The 22,258-nt window shown below is 41.7% G+C and overlaps 1 protein-coding gene across 1 annotated transcript in view; it reads right to left on the reverse strand.

The window, feature by feature from the left end:
• Positions 1-2,719: 2,719 nt before the first annotated feature.
• Positions 2,720-22,258, reverse strand: part of Blnk (B cell linker) — a 65,172-nt gene continuing 45,633 nt past the window's right edge. Inside the window, exons 10-17 of the mRNA XM_028773101.1 lie at positions 21,214-21,241; positions 20,382-20,424; positions 17,089-17,173; positions 16,201-16,232; positions 12,894-12,970; positions 11,512-11,595; positions 9,510-9,665; positions 2,720-3,107 (exon numbers count right to left, since the gene is read on the reverse strand). Coding sequence (XP_028628934.1) covers positions 2,988-3,107; positions 9,510-9,665; positions 11,512-11,595; positions 12,894-12,970; positions 16,201-16,232; positions 17,089-17,173; positions 20,382-20,424; positions 21,214-21,241 — 625 coding nt within the window. The 3' untranslated portion in view covers positions 2,720-2,987. The remainder of the gene's footprint in view (positions 3,108-9,509; positions 9,666-11,511; positions 11,596-12,893; positions 12,971-16,200; positions 16,233-17,088; positions 17,174-20,381; positions 20,425-21,213; positions 21,242-22,258) is intronic.

Raw genomic sequence — 22,258 nt, forward strand, 5'->3', positions numbered from 1 at the left:
GAGAGGCAGAGAGAGAGAGGCAGAGAGAGAGAGGCAGAGAGAGAGAGACAGAGAGAGAGACAGAGAGAGAGAGAGAGAGAGAGAAAGAGAGACAGAGAGAGAGAGAGAGAGAGAGAGAGAGAGAGAGAGAGAGAGAGAGAGAGAGAGGAGACGTTCTAAATTTCTCTTCTGACCAGCACAACAGGTTTTCTCCTACTGGCAAGTCTGCACACAGAGATGGGAGTATTCTGGCTCCTTCTGCTCCAAGAATTCCCCTTGAGACTCCTAACTGAATATTGTGTGGCTATGAATGTTGAATGAGTCACCTCTGAAGGTGACATTTCTCCCATCATCAGAGGACTTCATTCTTTAAACCATCCATGCTTGGAACATGGGAGTCCACAGGCAGGGGCTCTCTCCTCTGCTGTCCACATGTAGTCAGCTAACTTCCCTGGTGTTGTTCCTCAGACCTTCCCTCCTGTTTTTTATTGGCCCCTCTTCACTACTGTTGTTTAAAGCTCTGTCTCCCCACAGGAGGTTATTGGTGATAGCTCTGTCTCCCCACAGGAGATTATTGGTGATAGCCTTTGAATTGTATCCTTTACTCAAGACTTCCCCTTGGGTTACTTTGGACTTTTATCTGTGATGACCCCATATTTTAAGAACTGACTTTGTTCCAGGGATTTTGATACCCTCATAAAAACCTTCAAAGCCAGGAGAAACAACAAACTCATTGAATAGCTTGTTGGAGAATATATAGCAGCAAGATTTCAAGCTAGGTCTAAATGGCCTACTTATGAATAAGAAGCAGAAAGTGGTAAGATTTTTTAAAAACGTTTTGCAAGGGAAAGGATAAGACAGCAATTAAGGTAACAAGTGTTTATTAGTATTTTTATTTTACTTACATTTTCCCTTCGAAGTTTATCTTATTAGTGGATATCCTTTTAAAAACAGTAATTACAAGGTTAAAAATCCTGTTTGATGCTTTTATAAGGTGAGAACACTGAGCTGAAATATCTGGGAGGTTATTTGGGTGCTTCCAAAAATGTAAGATGATTTATCACTACACTTCCTGGGCCTGACATATATACCGCCTGGCACACAGTAGACTCAGTGACTGTTGACTGGTTATATCAGTGATAATCCACACTCCTGATTGTTTTACAATTTTAATACACTCTTTGAACAGTCTTGTAAGATAAATTGCATTACCATCTCCATTTGATGCATGGGCGTGCCACATTCACACAGTCTGTGATCACAGAGGCTGGGATTGTATTTGAAGCATCCTTGGAGAGCCCTTGTACGAACTCCCATCAGTATCTGCCTCTCACTCAGTGGAGAAATGATGCTCAGGTCTTTAGTGTATAGTATTTCAGTGATTTTGATATAGTAAAGTTTAAGAAGGTTATGAATCACAGGCCTTAGCTCTTTGGGTGTTTGGTCCATAGAAAAGGGGTGCAGGAACCTTGAGAAAACCGATAGGTTTTGGTGTATGTACTTAAATGCATTTTTCTTCTTGGGCAAAGAGAATGGCTAATGTTGTAGCCTCTAAAAAAATAAATAAATAAAACCCACAGATACAGAGAAAAACCTTAGGCATCTTCCTGACACGGAATCAAAATAAATATCCACAAGTTTTAAGCAGATATATTTGAAGAGTTGTTCATGTTTTTATCTCTACAAATGAGACTTTAGCTAGGTGGCCAAGGGTATAGGCATAAGTTATATGTGTATATTAAAAAAGTAGCTTTGTTCATTCTTGTGTCATTACTAGAAAGAAGTAGTTTCACAAATGTAAAAATGGATGCTAACAGGGATAAGAAGCACACCTAACAGCATACCAGGAAGTCACAGATAGACGGCCTAGCTCTGAGGCCAATACTGTCTCACCCTGTGCCTAGACACAGCTACTGCCAGATGCATTCATTGCAACTAAACTTCAGGGATCGAACTTTTACATTTTTGCTATGCAACCTCACCTATAAGTAGAGGTTGAGTTATACACCATCTGAAAGTCATTTTAAATTCAGTCCAGTTCTAAAATCACTTATGGAATCCTTTGTATTCATCAATGCCTGTTTGCCTGCTGAGTTTTCTGGAGTATTTTTCTAGCAGCTGGTTTTTCCATTTGGTCTACCATCTCATTTCCAAACTCATACCAATTAAGGCCTCGGTCTACTAGACACTCAGCTCAAAGAGAGAATGATTATTTCCAAAAGGCAAAGCTAACAACACAGTCTGGCAGAAGAACTAGAAAGTTCATTCCTGTATACTTCTCCTGTGGACGGAAGCCACATAGAAAGATCTGTTCCCTCCTCACCCCACACCGATGCTTTATCTGTCACTCATAACCTTTAACATTTTAATCTACACATTATAGGTTTAACTAAAGTTGGGCATGGTGGTGTACGCCTCTAATCCCAGCACTTGAGAGTCAGAGGCAGATGGATCTCTGTGAGTTTGAGGCCAGCCTGGTCTACATAGTGAGTTCCAGGACAGCCAGAGCTACATAGTGAGACCCTGTTTTTACCTCTCTTTTTTTCTGCTCAAAAAGAAAAACAAAAACTTTCACTAAGACTTAATTGTCTAGCATCAGCAGTAGACAGCCTCACTACACTCAGGTACAGTGATTGCTGTGAGGGACTAAATTTCCAGCAGCTTTGTTGTATGCAAGAGTATAATTTTCTTAGTTTAAAAATACAGTATTGTTTTCTTATATCACTGAAAATGCATTACACCTGTTTTTTTTAAATACATTTATTTAGACAATATTAGGAGCATAATAACCGAACCTCCCCAGCTATTACTTTGTCAGGTCAGGCAATAGAAAAGCTCGTGTGAACATCTTATGAAGGAGTGGATTCATTCATTCATGAAGTCTCAGTGGCTTCAGGCTTCATTCATCTTTTCTCTCGTATTGCTGATGATTCATAGCCAGCATATAAAGTTTTCTCAAAAGAAGAAATGGGGAAATGTCTGGAACAGTGGTATTGATGTCTCTTTCGTTATGAAACCTTCACGGCGTATTTCAGTCTCGTGGAATCTTTTGTGTTATTCTGACTGTCAATAAGAACCAGGGGGTTGTGCTGGTGATTCTTGATGATTTCCACAACACTTCCAAAGTACTAGAGAAGGAAGACATGGTGGGTCAATTTCTGCTTCTGTTCTCTCCATGGCCCCTCCCCACCCCTAACCTTCCCCCACTCTCTCAAGTTGTGCACAGTTATTGGGGCTCAACTGACACTCTGCTTAGAAGTGTCCATCTATTTTAACAAAGGCTGGCACTTGCAGGGTGGTATGCTATGGACCTTCCTATATTCAGTAAGTCCAAAGCCACATGCACAGATTTAATTACTCCTAGACAAGTTACTTATTATGATGTAATATTCGTTTAAATGTTTTGCTAAATGTTTTAAAATATTTGCTTCTGAGCCAGGTGTGGTGGCGCATGACTTTAACCCTAGCACTTGGGAGGCAGAGACAGGATGACCCCTGAGTTCAGGCCAGCGTGGTCTACTGAGTGACTTCCAGATCAGCCACCTGTCTTGAAACCATGTCTTGAAAATACAAAAAGAAAAATCATAAATAATTTAAAAATTGCTTCTTATTGTCAAACATGAAACTGCCATGTGATAGACTTCTTTATATCCCTCACAAAACACAAATTATCTTCAATGTTGCCCAAATCTTGACAATCTCCCAAAAGCCTAGGCTCACACACTGCCACTACTGTTAGCTTAGTGGAACCTTTAAGAAGCAAGCCTCATAGGAAGTCTTTAGATCATTCTGGGTGAAACCTTTGTCCTTATTCCTTATGAGTGATTTCACTCTGCTGTGATATACTAACTCACCATGGGGTCAAAGACAAGGGGGGCAATCTACTGTTGACTAAGACCTTCAAAACTGAGCCAAAATAAACTTTTCATCTTTATAAGTTGATTATGATAGGTATTTCTGTTATGGTGATGGAAGCAAACTGAAACACAATGATATAATAAGTTTCTCAAAATTCAGTACTAGAAAACTTATTTCCTAGATATTCATCTTTTTGTTTTCTTTTCTGAACAGGAAAGGGGACCTTTATGAGCCCTCTTATTTCTATCTACACTTGGCTGCTTGTAAACTTAGAAGTGTCAAAGTAATAATGGAGTTTTCTGCTATATTCTCACCATACGTGTTACTCATTCTGTATTTGAATGTCCCATGTCTATAAGTCTCATTCAAGGATGTCAGAAAGCTTGCTTTGAAAATGATCCAGGTTTTAAATGAAAGATTAAAGGACTATAACACAGACCACGAAACAATATGCGTTAGGCATACAAAAGTGCACAGTCATCGTTAAGTACATGTATCGTTTTTAAAGTAATTGGTCTGCAATAGTCTCATGGTTTACGGAATTGGTATCTATTGACTTCATTGTGTCCCTTAACCTGTTAAATACAGATAGCTATCTGGAAACAAAGAAATTTAAAAGTTTTATTGATTGGTTTGGGTGACTTCCAAGATCTCCACGTTGAATAACAATATGTTCGTAATACTGGACAACTTCTCAAATGAAATACAGTTGTGTTTTAGTGTCTGGCCATCTGAATGTTACCCTGTGGAGGAGAGGCATGTGGTATGGACTTTCAGATCCTTTCACCTTTACTCCCTCCCCTGAGGCAGTCACTTGGTGCTCTTACAATTACCAGTGGAATTCCTCTGTGAGAAACGCCATGATACATTTGTGATGGGAGGGGAGGGGGGAACAAACACAGAATCATGTCAAGACAAACGCAGTCAGGAAAGTTTGAAAAAGAAAGGCTAGGAAAGCCGGGCGGTGGTGGCACACGCCTTTAATCCCAGCACTTGGGAGGCAGAGGCAGGCGGATTTCTGAGTTCGAGGCCAGCCTGGTCTACAGAGTGAGTTCCAGGACAGCCAGGGCTACACAGAGAAACCCTGTCTCGAAAAACCAAAAAAAAAAAAAAAAAGAAAGGCTAGGAAATGAGCTAACACAAGCTCTTTGATGATGAATTCCTAGTTTTAAAAAGGTGAGTTCTGAACTCGAGAAACAAAAGATTTGATTTGAGGTGGAATCATTTGAGACAGGAAGTGGAGTTGACAAAGCACATTTGTGCTTTAAGTAAAAGATGAACTAGGGTTCATGTAGTTGCTGCTTTCCCCCAGTTATCTTTATTTATCTTCATATTAACTCAGTATATTTGAGATTTCCACATATGTACAGAAAACAACTGGTTTGATAGCTCAACGTCTTATGGCCAATAAAGTAGAACAGTCATCAAAGCTATGAGATTACTGTACTGTGCAAGCCAAAACAACTACAAGAAAAGGTAAACAATTCATTAACTGGCTACTTACTGGTTACACACACACACACACACACACACACACACACTATACACAAATAGAAGTAGAGAAAAAAATCTTTAAAAACATGCATAGTTGGTATTAGATAGCCCAAATTTTCATTTTCCTGTTTTTATGTTCAGTATATTGAAAACATCATGTTTTCTTACAAATTATTTAAAGGAGATTTTTAAAGTTGATTTTCAGCATTGCCAGAAACCTTTATAATAAATAATCTATTACACATTTTAGCCCCACGGCTAGTTATGCTGAGAATGGAGCAAAGTGTTGACTTATTAATTCTGAAGTAAAGAAGAAGGTTCTTAGGAACCAAGGAATTCTTGTTGAGTGGTTTGTTTGTTTGGTTGGTTGGTTGGTTTTTTTGTTGTTGTTTTTTTGTTTTGTTTTGTTTTTTGGTCAAGGAAGCTCTTAGTCTCTCTGAGAGTTCAGTTTATATAAGAAATTTTCAGGACCTATGAATAGGACAGCTCCTAGCTCCCCATTTTCCTGCCTTTGAAGGTGAGCTACACCCCTGAGAAGACAAGGAAATGAAGCAACTCCTGGGTCTGTTCTGTCAGCTTTGCTATTATTTTGTAACACTGACTATGATTAAAGAACCTTCTAAAGAGACTTTTAAGATCGAGTTTGCAGCAGCAATGGGAGTCTTTACAAGCGGGGGGGTTGGGGGGGGGAGCTGTAAGCTTTACGGGCAGGGACCTGTACGTTTGTCTTGAGTCCTCCAATCATCCAATCCTCTTACTATTGCCAGTGAAACACTTCTGTGATAAATACAATGATATACTCATTCTGGTTTTCTGGCACAGGGTGGGGCCGGAAAGCTGGGTGACTAGGGAAGCCAGTCCCTAGCAAGACTGAGGTCAAAAAGTGTCCAAAGCACAACAATCTCATCCTAAGGCAAGCAGGAGTCAGGACTGTTCCCTGTTCCTCTGGGTCTGCATGAATGTAGCCTGTACAACCCCTACCTCTGCCCTACTTGAGGTAGTCACATAGCCTGGTGGCCAAATTATAGGTTTAACTTCCTCTCTCCCTACAAGGACATGTCCAGCAAACACTTGGAGTTCCTCTTCATGCAAATAAAGCATTCCTAACAACCAGTAAGGTACACTCACCCTGAAGACCCCCTACCCACTCCCGAAGATTTATATATTGTTACCTCTAATAAAGGGGAGCTGTTTTACTGAAAACTGTCTCAGAGAAGGCTGTTTCTCTCCCACACGCCAGCTGCCAGAGATCCTGCAAACTCATCCTCCCTGATAAGCTTTTTGACCTTTGCACAAAGATCCCTGAATACCCCGAGGGCAGAAGTAGAACCAGCAAGCAGCATGGGTTGCTAGAAGCTAAGTGCAATTGGAAACTAAAGGACTGGGGAGTAAACTAGAATGGTTATTTAATGACAATTTTTTAAGTGACAATGCAATTCTGCTCTAGATTAGTGTTCTCAAAACAACTCAGGAAAGAGTTGTTGTTTTTTTTCTCCTAATTGCCTGAGACTTTATTTAAAGCCTCAAGCTATAAAAACCCTAGAAGAAAACACAGAGGGAAAATGTTATGACATTGGATTTGGTGATGATTTTCTGGATGTGACACAAAGAACACAGGCAACAAAGGCAAATTACATAAATGAGGCTACATACAGTTCAAACTGTTTGTCAGAGAACAAAATCGAGTTAAAAGGTAAAGCGAGTAATGAGGGGAGTATGTTCCTACATTCCCAAAATCAGAGCTCACTGTGGTGGCACACAACTTCTTTAATCCCAGAGAGACAGAGGCAAATTCAACAGCAAGAATGGGAACACTTGATTGGAAGGCATACAAAGGAGTGGGATAAACATTTCTGCACAGAGGATGAATAAGTGGCTAATAAACATATAAAGAGATACTGAGAATACTAATCATCGGAAGAATGTGAATGAGGTACCATGGCACATCCATTACGATGGCTACTATAACAAAAACAAACAGAAATAATAAGTAACCAGTGCTGGGGGGGGGGGTGTTGAGTGCTCATATATTGTTGGTGTGATTATACAATGATGCTGTATGCCCAGCTGTAACCTAAACATAGCCAAGAGGTCTATGCTAGAATTTTGATCTACATGTCTTAACTACATTTTTGTTTTTGAAAACAAGATATCTTGCCTATAACTATTCAGCTAACAGTGGAATTTGTTCATGCAGCATCCACTGAAATAAGCCATTGTGCTCCAGGTCTGGAAAGGCACAGGGAACAAGACATAGCCAGGGGCTCAGTAATAGAAAAGAGGTATTCACCAGTAATTATGATTTGTTTTCAACAATGCTGGCTTAGGAAAGGTCTGGCTCCTTTTGAACATATCTTTTAATTATGCTCTTTCCATTCCCTCCATCTCTTCCTCCCTCCTTACCTCCCTCTTCGTTTCTTCCTCCTTCCTTTTTTCCTTCCTTCCTTCTTCCATTTTAAAATTTGTGGTAGGGTCTCACTTTAAACTGGATTTGAACTCACAATCTCCTAACCTCATCTTCCCAAACGTTGGCCTTGCAGGTAAGTGCTACTACAATTACTCTTAAGGTATCTCTTCATTAGAACCTTGTTTGTGCTCCTTTCTCTGTTTAAACCATCCTTTCCATATTTTTTTCTTTTTTCCTTCCTCCATCTTTCATTCCACGGGTTCAAATACAACTCATCATTCAAGGTGAGAGTAAGTATTCCTTTCTGGACCATTCATGGGTGTGGTGGTTTGAATAAGATTGATACCCTTAGGCCCATGCATTTGGATGCTTAGTCATTAGGAAATGGCACTATTTGAAAAGGAGGAGGTGTGGACTTATTGGAGGAAGTGTGTCACCATGGTGGGCTTTGAGGTTTCAAAAGCCCACACTAGGCTCAGTGTCGCTCGCTTTGCCTGCAGATCGGGCTGTAACTCATAGTTACTGTTCCTGCTGTCATGCTCCCCACCACAGTGATAATGCACTAAACCTCTGAAACTTTAAGCAAGCCCCCAGTTAAATGCTTTCCTTTATAAGAGCTGCCTTGGTCATACATAGTGTCACCTCACAGTGACAGAACACTGACAAAGACAATGGGTTATTCTAAGTCACACTTCACAATTCCTTTATGGAAACAGGCTAACTGAACAGAAACATACTAAGCTGTCATTTTGCTCCTAACTAATGACATTTCTGTTGGTTATTTAAGGCCTATATATTTCATTACATAAGCTCATGTTGGCCCAAGAATTATAGCCTAATGTTTCAAGTCAAGTTCTGAATTCTCAAGTACTTCCCTGGTCATCTAACTCAGTACCAGAGTTGAGTTCCTAGGCCTTGATTTTGGAATGCTAGTTCATGACCTTGATTCTTACAGCGTTAATTGGCTTTGGCATTTCAACTTTCATTTATAGGTTTTCTTGGACTAATAATTATATCAGGTTCCCTCACTGTGGAAATAAGAGATGAGGAGATGGCTCAGTGGACAAAGCACTTGCTATGCCAGCAAAAATATGGGGGTTCAGATCCCCAGCACCCATAAAAATGCCAGGTGGACACGGTGGCCTGCATGTAATTCTAACACTCAGAAGACAGATGCAGGGGATCCCCAGAACAAGTGGCTAGCTAGAGTAGCCATCTTCAATCAAAAGACTCTGCTTCAAGCATTAACGTAGAGAACAATCAAGAAAGACTCCTGAAAATCAGCACTGGGTGTCCACATATCCCAACACACATGCACACCGTACACACAGACACATGTAATTTAAAAGTTAAACAAAAATACTAGCATAGATATCACATCTTTTTTTCTGACTCCCCATAGGATATACTATCACACAATGTGCATCATATACTACATTACATACTATTTCAAACCATGGCGTTCCATCTTATGTTCTACTTATGGCATACATACAACCCTAAGACCAAGTACTTTCACACGTGTTACCTTTATCTCTGGCACCTAATAGCCCATGCTGCCACTGTATGCGGCGCAGAGATATGGAGCTGAGTTAAAGAGAAGTTACCAGCCAGCCACAGTGATACTTTCCCACACTCCTGTACTCAGGAGGATTATGAGTTCAAGGCCAGCCTGGGTTAGGGAATTTTAGATCCACCTAAGGTTACATATTATGACTGTGTCTCAAAATAAGAAAATAAAGAAATAAATAGAGAATTAAAGGCTACTAACCTCTTCACCATTTTTCTTCTTTCCCAAAGCATATTGTTTGGTTGCTTCAATAAACCGTACAGGAATATTATATACCCGCTTGTTAAAGAACGCAACTAGTGTGTAAGGCTGCTTAGAATCATGGCCAGAGCTTTTCCGAATAAGAAACGATCCATCCTGTTTAAGTGAAACATAGTGATAGTGTTAGTTATATTTCCTTAAGCTAGAAAGCAGTTTGTGAAGAGTAGTTTATCATTTTCAGATATTATTTAGCTTCATGTTTTTGTAATTGATTAGAATTTGTTTTATTGTTTTCCAAGAATACTGTTTATTAAAATAGATACACTGTGCTAGCTGGGATTTAGAAACATGGAAAAGCACACAGTAAGATCAAACAGAGAGTCTCTTGAGCTACAGCCCATGTTTGCAAGTTCCTTAAGTAAAAATCTATACTGTAAGAAAGTAGAAGCTGTGGCTGGAGAGATGGCTCAGTGGTTAAGAGCACTGATTGCTCTTCCAGAGGTCTTGAGTTCAATTTCCAGCAACCACATGGTGGCTCACCACCATCTGTAATGGGATCTGATGCCCCTTTCTGGTGTGTTTGAAGACAGCTACAGTGTACTCATGTACATAAAATAAATAAATTTTTAAAAAAAGAAAGTAAAAGCTGGGAATTGAAGCTTTTAGCTGAAGAGAACGCTCACCTCGACTTATTTTAAAGTAGAAAAACTATAAAAAATTCAATGTGTATTAAATATTTTATTAAAATAGCTTAGAATCATATATTTAAAAATATTATAGACAAAACATGACCTAAGATAGGAAGAAGAAATGCAAAAATTGGTGTTTAGCCTTAGGAAGGAATTTGAAGAAAAAGACAAAAAGACCTATCACAGAAACAAAGGAATAAAATTCACAAGGTTTCCAGGGACTAAATAAGGTCAAATAAATTTAATATGTGACCTGAAGTAAGCCATGGGGGCAGCCATGGCATTTAAAATGGACTGCAGCAGAGTGGGCCAGACCGTGATGACACTCAAGAGTGACAGAAGCCTGAGGACAACTCTGAAAATCTTGTAGCTGACTGTCGGGGCTCCAAAGGCTGCGGAGTCAACCAGGGTTCACTGAAACAGCAGCAGCAAGGGTGAACCTCACTGACCTCTTGGCAGCCCTGCAGCCATTGCCACCTTGCCAAAGCGCTAGCCCTTCCCCTGGTGGGCTAGCTAAGAAGGTAAGACAGTGGTCGGTTCAAAACACAAGCCTCAATAACTACGAGTCATAAGAACGCAAGGATGTGATTGGCCCATACAAACAGGCTGTGGCTGCTCCAAAACACCCCCAAGCCAGTCTCTCTCCAGGGCCACCTTCCCTGGTGTGCTGCACTGGGCCCCATAAAGGGGGTCATTTTTTCCCTAACTAGAGTGGTCTGGACAAGAAAGAAGCAAAAACTGAGGAAAACTTTAACTTGTTGGAGATAGCCTTAGAAAGCCTTTCCCTGATCTACGCTGATTTCTGTCTAGGCAGAACAAAGAACCCTCACCAGCTGATTGGTGACATTTTGACAGGGACTTGATGGTGTTTGTTTGTTTGTTTGTTTTAAATGGGAGAACAGAGGAAGTAAAAAGGAAACTTTAATCCGTTGTCCCATCAGTTCCCAATGTTGAGCTCTCAAAAAATATTTCCAGGTAGTGTCTTCTGCCTTTATCCATATCCTAAGTCCCATGAGTTGGTTCAAAATAGCCTGTCCTCCCTCGCTCCAAGGCTGGGCTCCTGCAGCATCAGGTTTTCCCCAGACCCTCCCTGCCACCTCCCCCACTTCTCTCTATTGTTTGAGGGGTAGTGGACCCCCTGGAGCCTTGAAATTAAAGACAAACAGGAAGGAGATGAAAGAACAAAGCCGCCAGCCAGGCTCCCAAGAGAGGAGAAAGTACAGGGAAATAGCCCCTGCACCTAACCCCAGCAATTACTAGTCAGATTAATGATGAACTGCCAGCACACTGTGGAATTTTCAGGTGCCCCAAACCTTGTTGGATCTGTGCAAGGCCTCTTCGGCAGACTTGCGGTCGCAGGCGCCAGCATACCAGGGCTTACCATGCAGTTCAGCCTCCTGTGAGACAGAAGCATTGTAAAACATGAGTTGGTCCTCAACGGAAATGAAAATTTACATCAGTGCTTAAGTGGCCCATTCTGCAAAGTCAAGATGGGAACAATAATCTCCACCTTTACCAGTAATGTCAAAATGAGTTTCGTGCTTTCTTTGGCCAACCACAAAGATTATGTGGCTAGCTCACTCCCATTTGGCATTAAGCTGCTAAATTTGGTCCTAAATCATTTTCCTCCTGAATGTATTATATACTCTTTTCTCACTGTGCTAATATTCTTTTTAAATTTATTTATTTATTTATTTATTTATTTATTTTTACTTTATGTGTATTGGTGTTTTGCCTGCATGTATATCTCTGCATGTATGTCAGATCCTAGAGTAACAAATAGTTGTGATTTGCCATGTAGGTGCTGGGAATTGAACCTGGGTCCTCTGGAAGAGCAGTCAGTGCCCTTAACTGCTGAGCCATCTTTCCAGCCCATTCCTTTACTCTTAATGCTTAATAGAGTGCTTCATAATCTCAGTGTATGTGTGTTTATTTGTGCGTGGAAGCATGTGTGCACCCGTGTACAAGCATGTGCACAAGTGTGTCAGATATCATCGTTAGATATTGCTCCCCAGGAGCTGTCCACTTTGCTTTTGAATCAGCGTCACTCTCTGGGACGGGGCTCCAGGACTAGGCTGGCCAGCAGCCCACCCAGGGGATCTCCCGTTTCTGTCTCGCCCATGATGGGATTATAAACACACAGCACCGCATTCCCTTTTCATTTCATTTTCTTCCATTCTGTTTTGGGGTTTGGAACTGGGATTCAAATCCTCACGTTTGTGCAGCAAGCACTTTTCCGACTTAACTGGTGTCCCAGTGATGCTGTCTTACTGGGTTTTGACAAATAAGGATACTTGTTCATTTGTCACCTTCAAGGGCACACAGAGTCCTTTTCTCTGTCTCTTTATGCTGTTCTGTTTGATATAGGCTTTAACATCCTAAGCCTCCACAGGTCTATTCTGAGGAAATTGCAAAATTTAAATAAATGTGAGAGGAATAACAACAAAAACAACACGTTCCCTCACTGTTTTAAAGAAACACTGTTATTTGGGGCATCTGGAATAGAACCGAGATTAATGGGGTGAAGTCTCTCTTAGTCACTGAAAAAAACAGGATATTCTGTATCCATCGGACCAACTCGGCTAAAATCCAGATTCCATCCTGAGTCAGACTCCATCCTGAGCCATACTCAGAAGACATGCCCTTGTCCAAAATCCACTGGAGATAGACCAACAACACCAAGCTCATGCCCTACCTGGTCTGCAAAAATAGAATTAAATGAGAAGCTAGGGAACGGTCCGTCTGCAGCTGGGCTTCCCCCTTCTGGGAACCCTGGAAGAGATTTGAAAATTCCATTAATCTTCAGTAGTTTTTGTGTAGTTACAGTGCCTATGTCTTACTGCTGCACAACCTCCCTGGGCTACACACAGAGCTAAAAAATCCTCAGGACTGCTCAGAGTGGGGGGCCTCAGGACCCCTTTAAATTCTCAAGATCCTTCCAGATGTTTGAGAGGTCTTTGTTGTTGGCAAAGGCTTATCTTTGAAAAGCCTAGGTTTTCTTCATCTATTTAAACAAGCATAACAACAGACTGTTGGCTCCAGAATTTAAAAGTTTTGTCAAGTTGGACCTGTCAACGCAGGCTATAATATCAGTTACTAGGAAACTGAGGCAGGAGCATCCCAAGTTCAAGGCCAGCCTGGGATACACAGTGAAACACCTGTCTTAGGAGTAAGATTTGTAAAATGTAATCCAGTGCTACTCTACACACAGACACACACACGCACACACATGTACATATACACAGGCACAGGCACACACACAAACATGCACAGATACACACATACATACACACACATACACATGTATTTTTAGATTGTAATCATTTTGATAAAAATATTTATGGTCTTTCATTCTTCTGTGTCTGTTGTGGATCTAGTCATTGGGAATTATACACACACACACACACACACACACACACACACACACACACACGAGACATCAAAATGCTTTGCCTTCCTGGAACTTGAACTTTAAAGGGCTGAGCAATCAAGCGACTTTACCATGCAGCATTGAGTATCAATAGTGTTCTTGAGAGCCAGAAGGCAGTATAGAAGCAGCACTCTCTCCAATGGAACAGCACAGTTGAGAGGGTGGTCAGATTTCCCCAGGGAACCTGATATGGGGTGCTGGTTGATTTCTGAGGGCCAGGCAGTCAGGGGAGAACCTGAGACTAACACTTTTAGAACCATGACTGTGTGCTAGGATGTCTCTGTCTTTGTTCTGTGTCTCTGTGTGTGTGTGTGTGTGTGTGTGTGTGTGTGTGTGTGTCAGAACCTGGGTACTCCATCTCAGGGAAAACATTTCCAGACCACTCCATCTAAGATGGTGGCTCTCACTATCCCCATCAGATTCTACCACTCATCCCACATCACCTTGCTCTCCGGGGCACTTTAGGTTTGCCTAGTATGAGACTGTGTATCTATCTCATCTATCTCCTTGTCTCTTATCCAGCCTGCTGTCTCCTTCAGCAATGGTATAACTTTCATGGGCAAGCCATTGATTCACCCTAGTCTCTTCTTATCCCCAAACAGTGGCTGGCACATGGCAGAGAGATGATCAGTGACAAATGAAAGAATGACTCAAGTTGACAAACGCACGATAAGATAAAGCTTTTTAAAGAGAAAAAATAAATTTCTACAGACAAATCATTTTTACTTTGTGTTGTTAGAATTAACAGAAAAACTACTTAATATGAGTTTCATTTTATTTGAAGTAAACCAAAAGTATAATTAAAACTAAAGAATCAAGTTTTGTAGCAAGAGTATGTTTTATTTTGTAAATGACAATTACTCTGTTTATTTGAATGGTTAATCTTGATTACTTGGAATATGTTCCAAATTACGTGTAGAGTTTTCTCTTCTTTTTTACCCCCTACATTGAATTGAAAGAAAATGAAGGGTTGGAGTAGTTACATTCTGTGAGCCTGACTTATCTGGTTAATATGTGTGTATATTAAAATTTCTTATTTTTAGTTGTGTGTGTGTGTGTGTATGTATGAGAGAGAGAGAGAGAGAGAGAGAGAGAGAGAGAGAGAGAGAGAGAGAGAGAGGGAGGGAGGGAGAGAGAGAGAGAGAGAGAGAGAGAGAGAGAGAGAGAGAGAGAGAGAGAAATTGCAGGTGCTCACAGATGCCAGAAGAGAACATTGCTCCCTGGAGTTGAAGTTACAGGCCTTTCTGGGTGCTGGGAGCTGAACTCAACTTCTGATCCATCTCTCTAGATGTGATTCTGTGTTTTAATTGAATGATCAATAAAACATCATACTCCATGTATAGCTCGGTAGTATAACACTTATCTATATGCGTGAAGCTCTGAGGTTAATACCATCACTACAAATTTGCATAATTTGCCAAATTGTGACATTATGAGTATTTATAACCTAAACACATAAAGCTTTAAATTTACTAAAAATATAAGTATATAAGAGAATAATTAATAAAATGAACAAAAATCATAGTCATAAACATAGGAAAAAAAACATACTTATGACATACCATATTGGGATAAATGTATATACAGCAGTTTATATGATAGTAATACATAATGAGTACATGATGAAGGCTTATCAGTGGCTCTCCCTTTGCTTTCTGTCTTAGGAGGGTAAATACATAGAAAGTCACTAAAAGACCCTGCATACCTGACCTTACACTTAAGCCAGTCCCCTTTCAGGTATCTAATATCCTACCACATCCAATTTTTTATTAAATTTGTCCAACCTGTCTTTCTGTCATCGTATTCCCAACCATTCCTTCTGCCGGTCAAATTCTGTACATGTCTTGTCCCTTTCTCCCATCTGCTTCTTTTCTTGCTTTCTTTTTTGACTAAGTAATAAACAGTTTAATAAAAAGGAAAAATGTCTGCCTACTGTATTAGTTACTTTTCTCTTGCTGTGATGAAAGACCATTACTGAGTGTGTGGTTTGGGTAAACATGACCCCCATAGAGTCATAGGGAGAGGTATTATGGTGTATGGCCCTGTTGGAGTAAGGGTGGCCTTGTTTACATGGATGTGGCCTTGTTGGTGTGGGTGTGGCCTTGTTGACATGGATGTGGCCTTGGAGTAGATGTAGCCTTGTTGGAGGAAGTGTACTTTTAAGGTGATGTTTACCTTGAGAAAATTATACAGTTAATTAACATGTTCTCATTTTAGCGTACATTTTATGTCGAGATCATTAAAACATACTTCAGATTTACATGAAATACCTATCATTTATTGAGAATCTTTTAAATGCCAAGCACTGTTCTGGGTATTTTAATCTGAGTTTTGAAAATAGCTGTATTGATTGTATTTTTTTTTAATGATGCTGACTGATAAGTAAATATTCAGCCAACATTAAAGATAGAAAATATTTACCTTTCAAAACAACTCTGTGAAATATTTTTGGCCCCATTTCACAGACAAGGAAGCAAATAAGACACTGGCACAGTGGAAGTGACAGCACCATTTGCTCCCATGCCTGGTCCTACCTTCCACCTATGACTGGCAGTCATAGTCTTGTACTTACTTGGCAGGGGTACAGGCTTTTGATGGACAGGCCTGAAAGGAAGAAATGCAGGGTACATGAGAGGCAGAACACAATACAAACTTTGGAGAATCTACATCCAAGGAAAATTAGATCTAAAGATGGGAGGGGCAATAAACCTTTTAGAGAACCAAGACTTTCCCCCCTTAGCTTTGAGAAAGAAAGAGCCTTGACTGTAGTGCTATTTTTTTAGGTGAGACTTATAGCCTGAAGAATGGGTCTCTGAGATTCTACAGTCTCGTAAGTTGCTTAATAGCTTTCCAGATTTGATTAAGAAGCAATGAAACACCGGTTCCCTGTGTGAGCTTGCATGACAACGAATTCCCATAGCAACAAGAAGAAACTTGTTCTTATATTTTTGGTTGTGAGCCTAGCCTTTAACGGCTGAGCCATCTCTCCAGCCCGAAACTTGTTCTTAAAGGGAAGGATTCTCTTACTGGGGAAAGAACTACTTCATGATCTATTATCCTTGTACTCTGGAGGCTGAGGATGGAGGGACCTGAATTAAAGGGCAACATGGCTGCATACATAAGGAATTCCAGGAAAGCTGGAGCTACAGAGTGAGACCCCGTCTTTAAAAAATAGACAGACAAACAAACAAACAAACAAGCAAATAAATAAATAAATAAATAAATAAATAAAAGGGTTGGTGAGGTGGTTGCTTTCTGCTCTTCTAAAAGTCCTGAGTTCAGTTCCCAGGACCCATGTTGGATGGCTCACAACCATGTAACTTCAGCTCCAGGGCCTCTGATATCCTCTTTACCCACATGCAGCATATACTCACATATAAACACAAATACAAAATCAAAATGAAAATATTTTTTAAAGAATAAATAAATAAATAAATAAATAAATGGAAAGGATTCTCACTTCTGGGTGGGAGGAAACACTGGCGACTGTCCAGTGTCTTGTCTGTGACTAGACCCTCGGTGGCGCTCAGCAGGAACAGGCTTTTCTGGATTAGAAGAGTCTCACATTAGTATTAAAATGAAATGTCTGTCCCCATCCCTAAATACTGCCTCTTTGGCCAGATGTCTTCCCAATACCCTGTCTTCTAAGAGATTCTTGATCTGTGTATATGTCAGTCTCTTGGTACGAATGTGCTCTTAGGACCAAAGACTCCCTTTCCACAGTGGTACAGGTCACGCTAGCTCCTCTGGCAGTGTACATGGAGACAGAACCCATGGGTACTGTCTGAGTACAGGCAGGTGTCAGTAGATGAGCAAGCTCCACAGCCACTGTGTAACTCCTTCTCTGCTTTCTCTGCAGACTTCCTTCAGGTGTTGCCATACCTTCCTGTGTCTTGATTAGTCATGAGAGTAAAATCTTAGGATTTATGAATGATCGCCTCCTTTTGAAAAATTAACTGAATCTAAATGTAGGTCACCCTCAAATGTGACTATCACTTGGATCTCAGTGTGTTCTTGAGGGAGGGTAGAAAACAGGCACAAATACAGAGAGATTAAGAAATGTCTGTTGACGACAGGTGGTGGTAGTCCATGTCTTTAATCTCAACAACTTGGGTGGCAGAGTCGGGTGGATTTCTGAGGTCAAGGCCAGCCTGGTCTACAGAGTGAGTTCCAGGACAGCCAGGGCTACACAGAGAGGCCCTATCTCCGGGATTAGCGGGTGGGGAATGACTGTTGAAGCTCATAGGAAACTTTACTAGTGAGGCACTGAGAAAGGCAAACAGTTACAGGAACTTCAGAGGAAGAGAAACAGTGAGAACTCAGCGACTCAAAGCCAAAGTGCACCGCCACTCAGACAGCTGTGACTCTAAAGGTGTTTCAAGCATGCGGCCGGGTCCCTTGAACTGCCATGCTCGTTTCATGCTCATTTCTTTAAAGTGTAGAAACGCCCAAAGGAGTACAATGGAATCACATTAGGTCCCTGCAGCCTTAAGCCCTGACCACCCTATATATGTCTCTATACTGTTAGCCAGGGCCTTGCCGTCTTGTAAAACCTCCTCCATTTTGGTTGAGCTGTGACAGTCCCCATCATTACAGTAATTTCGTTTCCAGAGCGTGTTAGGTCTCTCAGACTGTCCAGACATCCAGAAATGATCGCAAGCTGGAGAACAGGATTCCTGGTGATTAGACAAAAGCCAGCATTCCTCAGGGACTTGCAAGACTCATTCCTAGCTGCCAAAAGGAGTCATATGACTACCTGTGGTGCCTGTCAGGATCTTAAAAGTCCATGCTAACCTCTGGATTCTCTCAGTATCCCAAGTACCTGCTACAGGTTTCAAAATCCATGCTGGCATCCTAGGCCTTCTCCCTTTCCCTCTTGCTCAGTGACCCCTTCCCCCACCCTAACTCCCCATCCTTCTTGAACCCTGGCCATTCTCACTGTTTGCCTCTCTTACTCTCTCTAGCTATGCTCCATTCTCTACCTCTTTTTTTGTTATTTTGTTTTTGTTTTTCAAGACAGGGTTTTGCTGTGTAGCCCTGGCTGTCCTGGAACTCACTCTGTAGACCAGGCTGGCCTCGAATTCAGAAATCCGCCTGCCCCTGCCTCCCAAGTGCTGAGATTAAAGGTGTGTGTCACCACTGCCCGGCTTATTCTCTACCTCTTCACATCTCACTATCTCCACTGTTCTCTCCTGCTTCCTTAGCCCCGGCCATGAGATGCTCAGCCTTTCTCTCTCTGCTCTAGACATTTCCAGATGCCTGTGTCTCTCATATCTCCAATAAAAACATTAGCCACCTCATGGGTCAGTCCCATAAGCAGTTTCTTTCCTGTACCAGCCCAAATACAAGAACTCGAGTGGATTGTTTTTCTAGATTCCTGAGTTTCTACCCAAGCCACGCCCCCCAGTCATGTGTCTGTCAGTGTGTCAGTCATCTCAGATTCTTTTAACGGACTACTCACTGGCCACCCCAGCAATGTCCAAATGCCAGCTGGAAAAGGAAACTTCAACCTGTACCCCAGCTTGTGAGCAAACCGTAGGCATTGATTCTTACAGAATAATACCCCTCCCCCAATAAAGCCCTGCATGGTGTCTAGTCGCTAATTTCCTTGTCTGTCTTTCCTTCTCACAGTTCTGAGGTCTCCTCCCCAGGGCAGAGGAGGCTGCTCACCTCCCTTTGGGTTTAGATGACACCTGCCTAGCCTCTTGGAATGAGTCTAAAGAAAGCTGCTTGTTAAACTCTTCGGGAAGCCTCTGATAAGAGCTTCCAAGCAGACTTGGTTTTGGAGACTCCTGGAGCCTTAAAGTTTTCACAGAGGCCCCAGGTCATTAGGACTCTGCCCTGCTCCTGCTTATCAGGCTGAAGAGACTGGAAAGCCATGCAAGGTATGCATGGGAAGAAAAACTTCAAAGGGGAGGCCGAGAGCCACAGGACAGCAGAGGAGGAGGTAGGGGCAGAAACAGCCTGGGGAAAGGAAAGAAGAGGAAAATAAAATGGGTGTGGGGGCTCTGTTGGTGCAGTAAAAGCAGCGATGAGAGCTGCAGTGTGTGCTCAGGAACAAACAAAAAGCCACTGTCCCATGAACAGGGACACCAGCATGCTCTTTGCAGACACTGACTTAGGATAGGGAGAAAGGACAGGCACTGTGATTTTGCACAGTGCGTCCTCATGTGAGGCATTGGGTGGGTGCAAGACTTCAATTCTTCTTATGTTCTAAGTGTCGACATCATGAATGAATCTTACTCTCTCTTCTCAGTCCCTATTCATGCTTTCCAAATGCAAAATTTTTAAATGGGAGTCATTAAAAAGCACGTCTTTCTTCCCCCACACCCGCTTTGGTTCAGGTGAAGCGAAAGCAGAGAGGCATTGGAAGTTGTACGGACACAGGGGCATCTGAACTTTGAACGCTTAGCAAGAGAACTTTAAACAAACGGTTTTTAAAAAGTTATTATCTTAACTGAGCTGTTCGCTCTGAGACATAGTACCACCATACGGCTTCCTAGCAAGCTGTGGCCATCAGCAATAGGCAAGAGGCAGGTAGGCTGAAACTTCCTCCACGGCGCATGCCTGCTAAGCTAACGTTGCTGCCCTCTACCACATGCAAAAGGCCCATCGCTTACAAGAGTTGGGTTTATATTAACAATTGGCTCACAGATGATGAAAGACATTCAGAACGAAGAGCTTACATGCATATTACGAACTGAAAAATTATTTTTAGAGTACATCCTTAACCTCCAGAATAAATACATTTACCTTCACAAACATTGGATGCGTTCGGTAGGGGAGGAACGGGAGTCTATGTTAAGAAAAAAAAAAAAAAAGAGGCAAGTCAGCAAATCAGAAGATGGAGATAAAGATCAGAGCACTATTAACCATGCTGTCAGAGATTGGCTGCAGCTACTCTGAGTCATGACAAAGAAGCTAAGGCAGTTTCCGGTCCAACCTTTTCATTCACTGAAAACTGGGTGAGTTTGTCTTATGGGAGGAGCAGTCCATTTCCTTGTGGGGACATCACTAACCTATCAACAGTCTTGATGGACACTGTGACCCTCTAAACAGTCTCTAGGCAATAGTGCTTATGCAGTGGGCGTCTGGCAGCTGGGTTTGGTCTTCTGGTCCCACCTTCTGTGATGGCCACTGTCAGGCTCTAGAGTAAGCTCAGGTCCAGCTGGGCTGCCTTGCATCATGTGCTGGCCCAGGGTCACCCTGTTCTGATCATAAGCCAAGTTTAGTTTGTAGCTATTTATCTGATACATAGTAGTCTGCCAGTTGCTCTGGGGTCAACAAGGTGGGGAGTGGACAGAGGCCTTCTGCAATGATGTAGGCATGGATGCCTGTATGTTCTCTATTATCCGATGTGCATATTTAGGGAAGCCAACAGAATACAGCAAAGATCAGCTCATAGGAAGTAGTACCTTCCCATCTACCCCAACATTAGAAGTTCCTCTGGGTTGTCTAGGCAGCAGCTTCAGTTGCTAAGCCTGCTATGTTAAGCACAGTTGGATGCATTGACGACCCTAAATAAGAGGATATCAATAGAGATCGCAAGAAATGTGAAACATTTTCAAGTGCAGAATCAACTTACAGTCTTAAGTGGTGTAGCTGATTTCTTCCTGGGGAATAAAAGATTAGCCTTGTTAAAACACAAGAAAGATGAAATAGAACTACCATCTTCTTAGACTTAAACCATAGAAGAGAAAACAGTGGCTAGCAAGACAGCTCTTGAAAGACAGATAGGGACAGATGGAGGATTTAATTGTGCTGATCTTCCCAATAGATGGAGACGGGTTCATTGTCTTAGTTAGTGTTCTATTGCTGTGAAGAGACACCATGACCAAGGCAACTCTTATAAAAGAAAACATTTCATTGGAGCCTTGCTTACAGGTTCAGAGTTCAGTCCATTTTCATCATAGAGAGAGCATGGCAGCATGTAGGGAGGTGTGGGAGCAGTAGCTGAGAGCTACACCCTGATCCCATAAGCAGAGAGAGACAGAGAAACAGAGAGAAATAGAGAGAGACAGAGAGACAGAGAGACAGAGAGACAGAGAGAAAGAGAGAGAGACAGAGAGACAGAGAGAAATAGAGAGAGACAGAGAGAAAGAGACAGACAGAGAGAGACAAAAGGACAGAGAGAGACAGAGAGAGACAGAGGGACAGAGAGAGACAGAGAGAGATAGAGACACAGACAGACAGACAGACAGACAGACAGACAGACAGACAGATTCTGGGCCTGGTGTGTGCTTTTGAGACCTCAAAGCCCACCCTCAGTGATACACTTCCTCAACAAGGCCACACCTCCTAATTCTTTCAAATAGTGCCACTCTCTAAGCATTCAAATATATAACCTCTAGCCATCTGAAACTAAGCCCAAATTAAGTATTCTGTTTTATGTTTCCTTGGCCATAGTGTCTTATCATAGCAATAGAAAAGTCACTAGTATGGTGTCACTTAATAACATGCCATAATACTTGCCCAGCAGTTTCCAAAGCCACCTTATACCTCATAAGCATCCTATAACCCACAACACACCCTAATACATGTCAGATGTATGAGACCCTAATGTATGTTCAGATGTATGAGCGTCCTAATGCATGTTCAGATGTATGAGACCCTAATGCATGTTCAGATGT

This window comes from Grammomys surdaster, unplaced genomic scaffold (genome assembly GCF_004785775.1).
Source record: "Grammomys surdaster isolate TR1022 unplaced genomic scaffold, NIH_TR_1.0 66, whole genome shotgun sequence".
In the NCBI taxonomy this organism is placed as follows: domain Eukaryota; kingdom Metazoa; phylum Chordata; class Mammalia; order Rodentia; family Muridae; genus Grammomys; species Grammomys surdaster.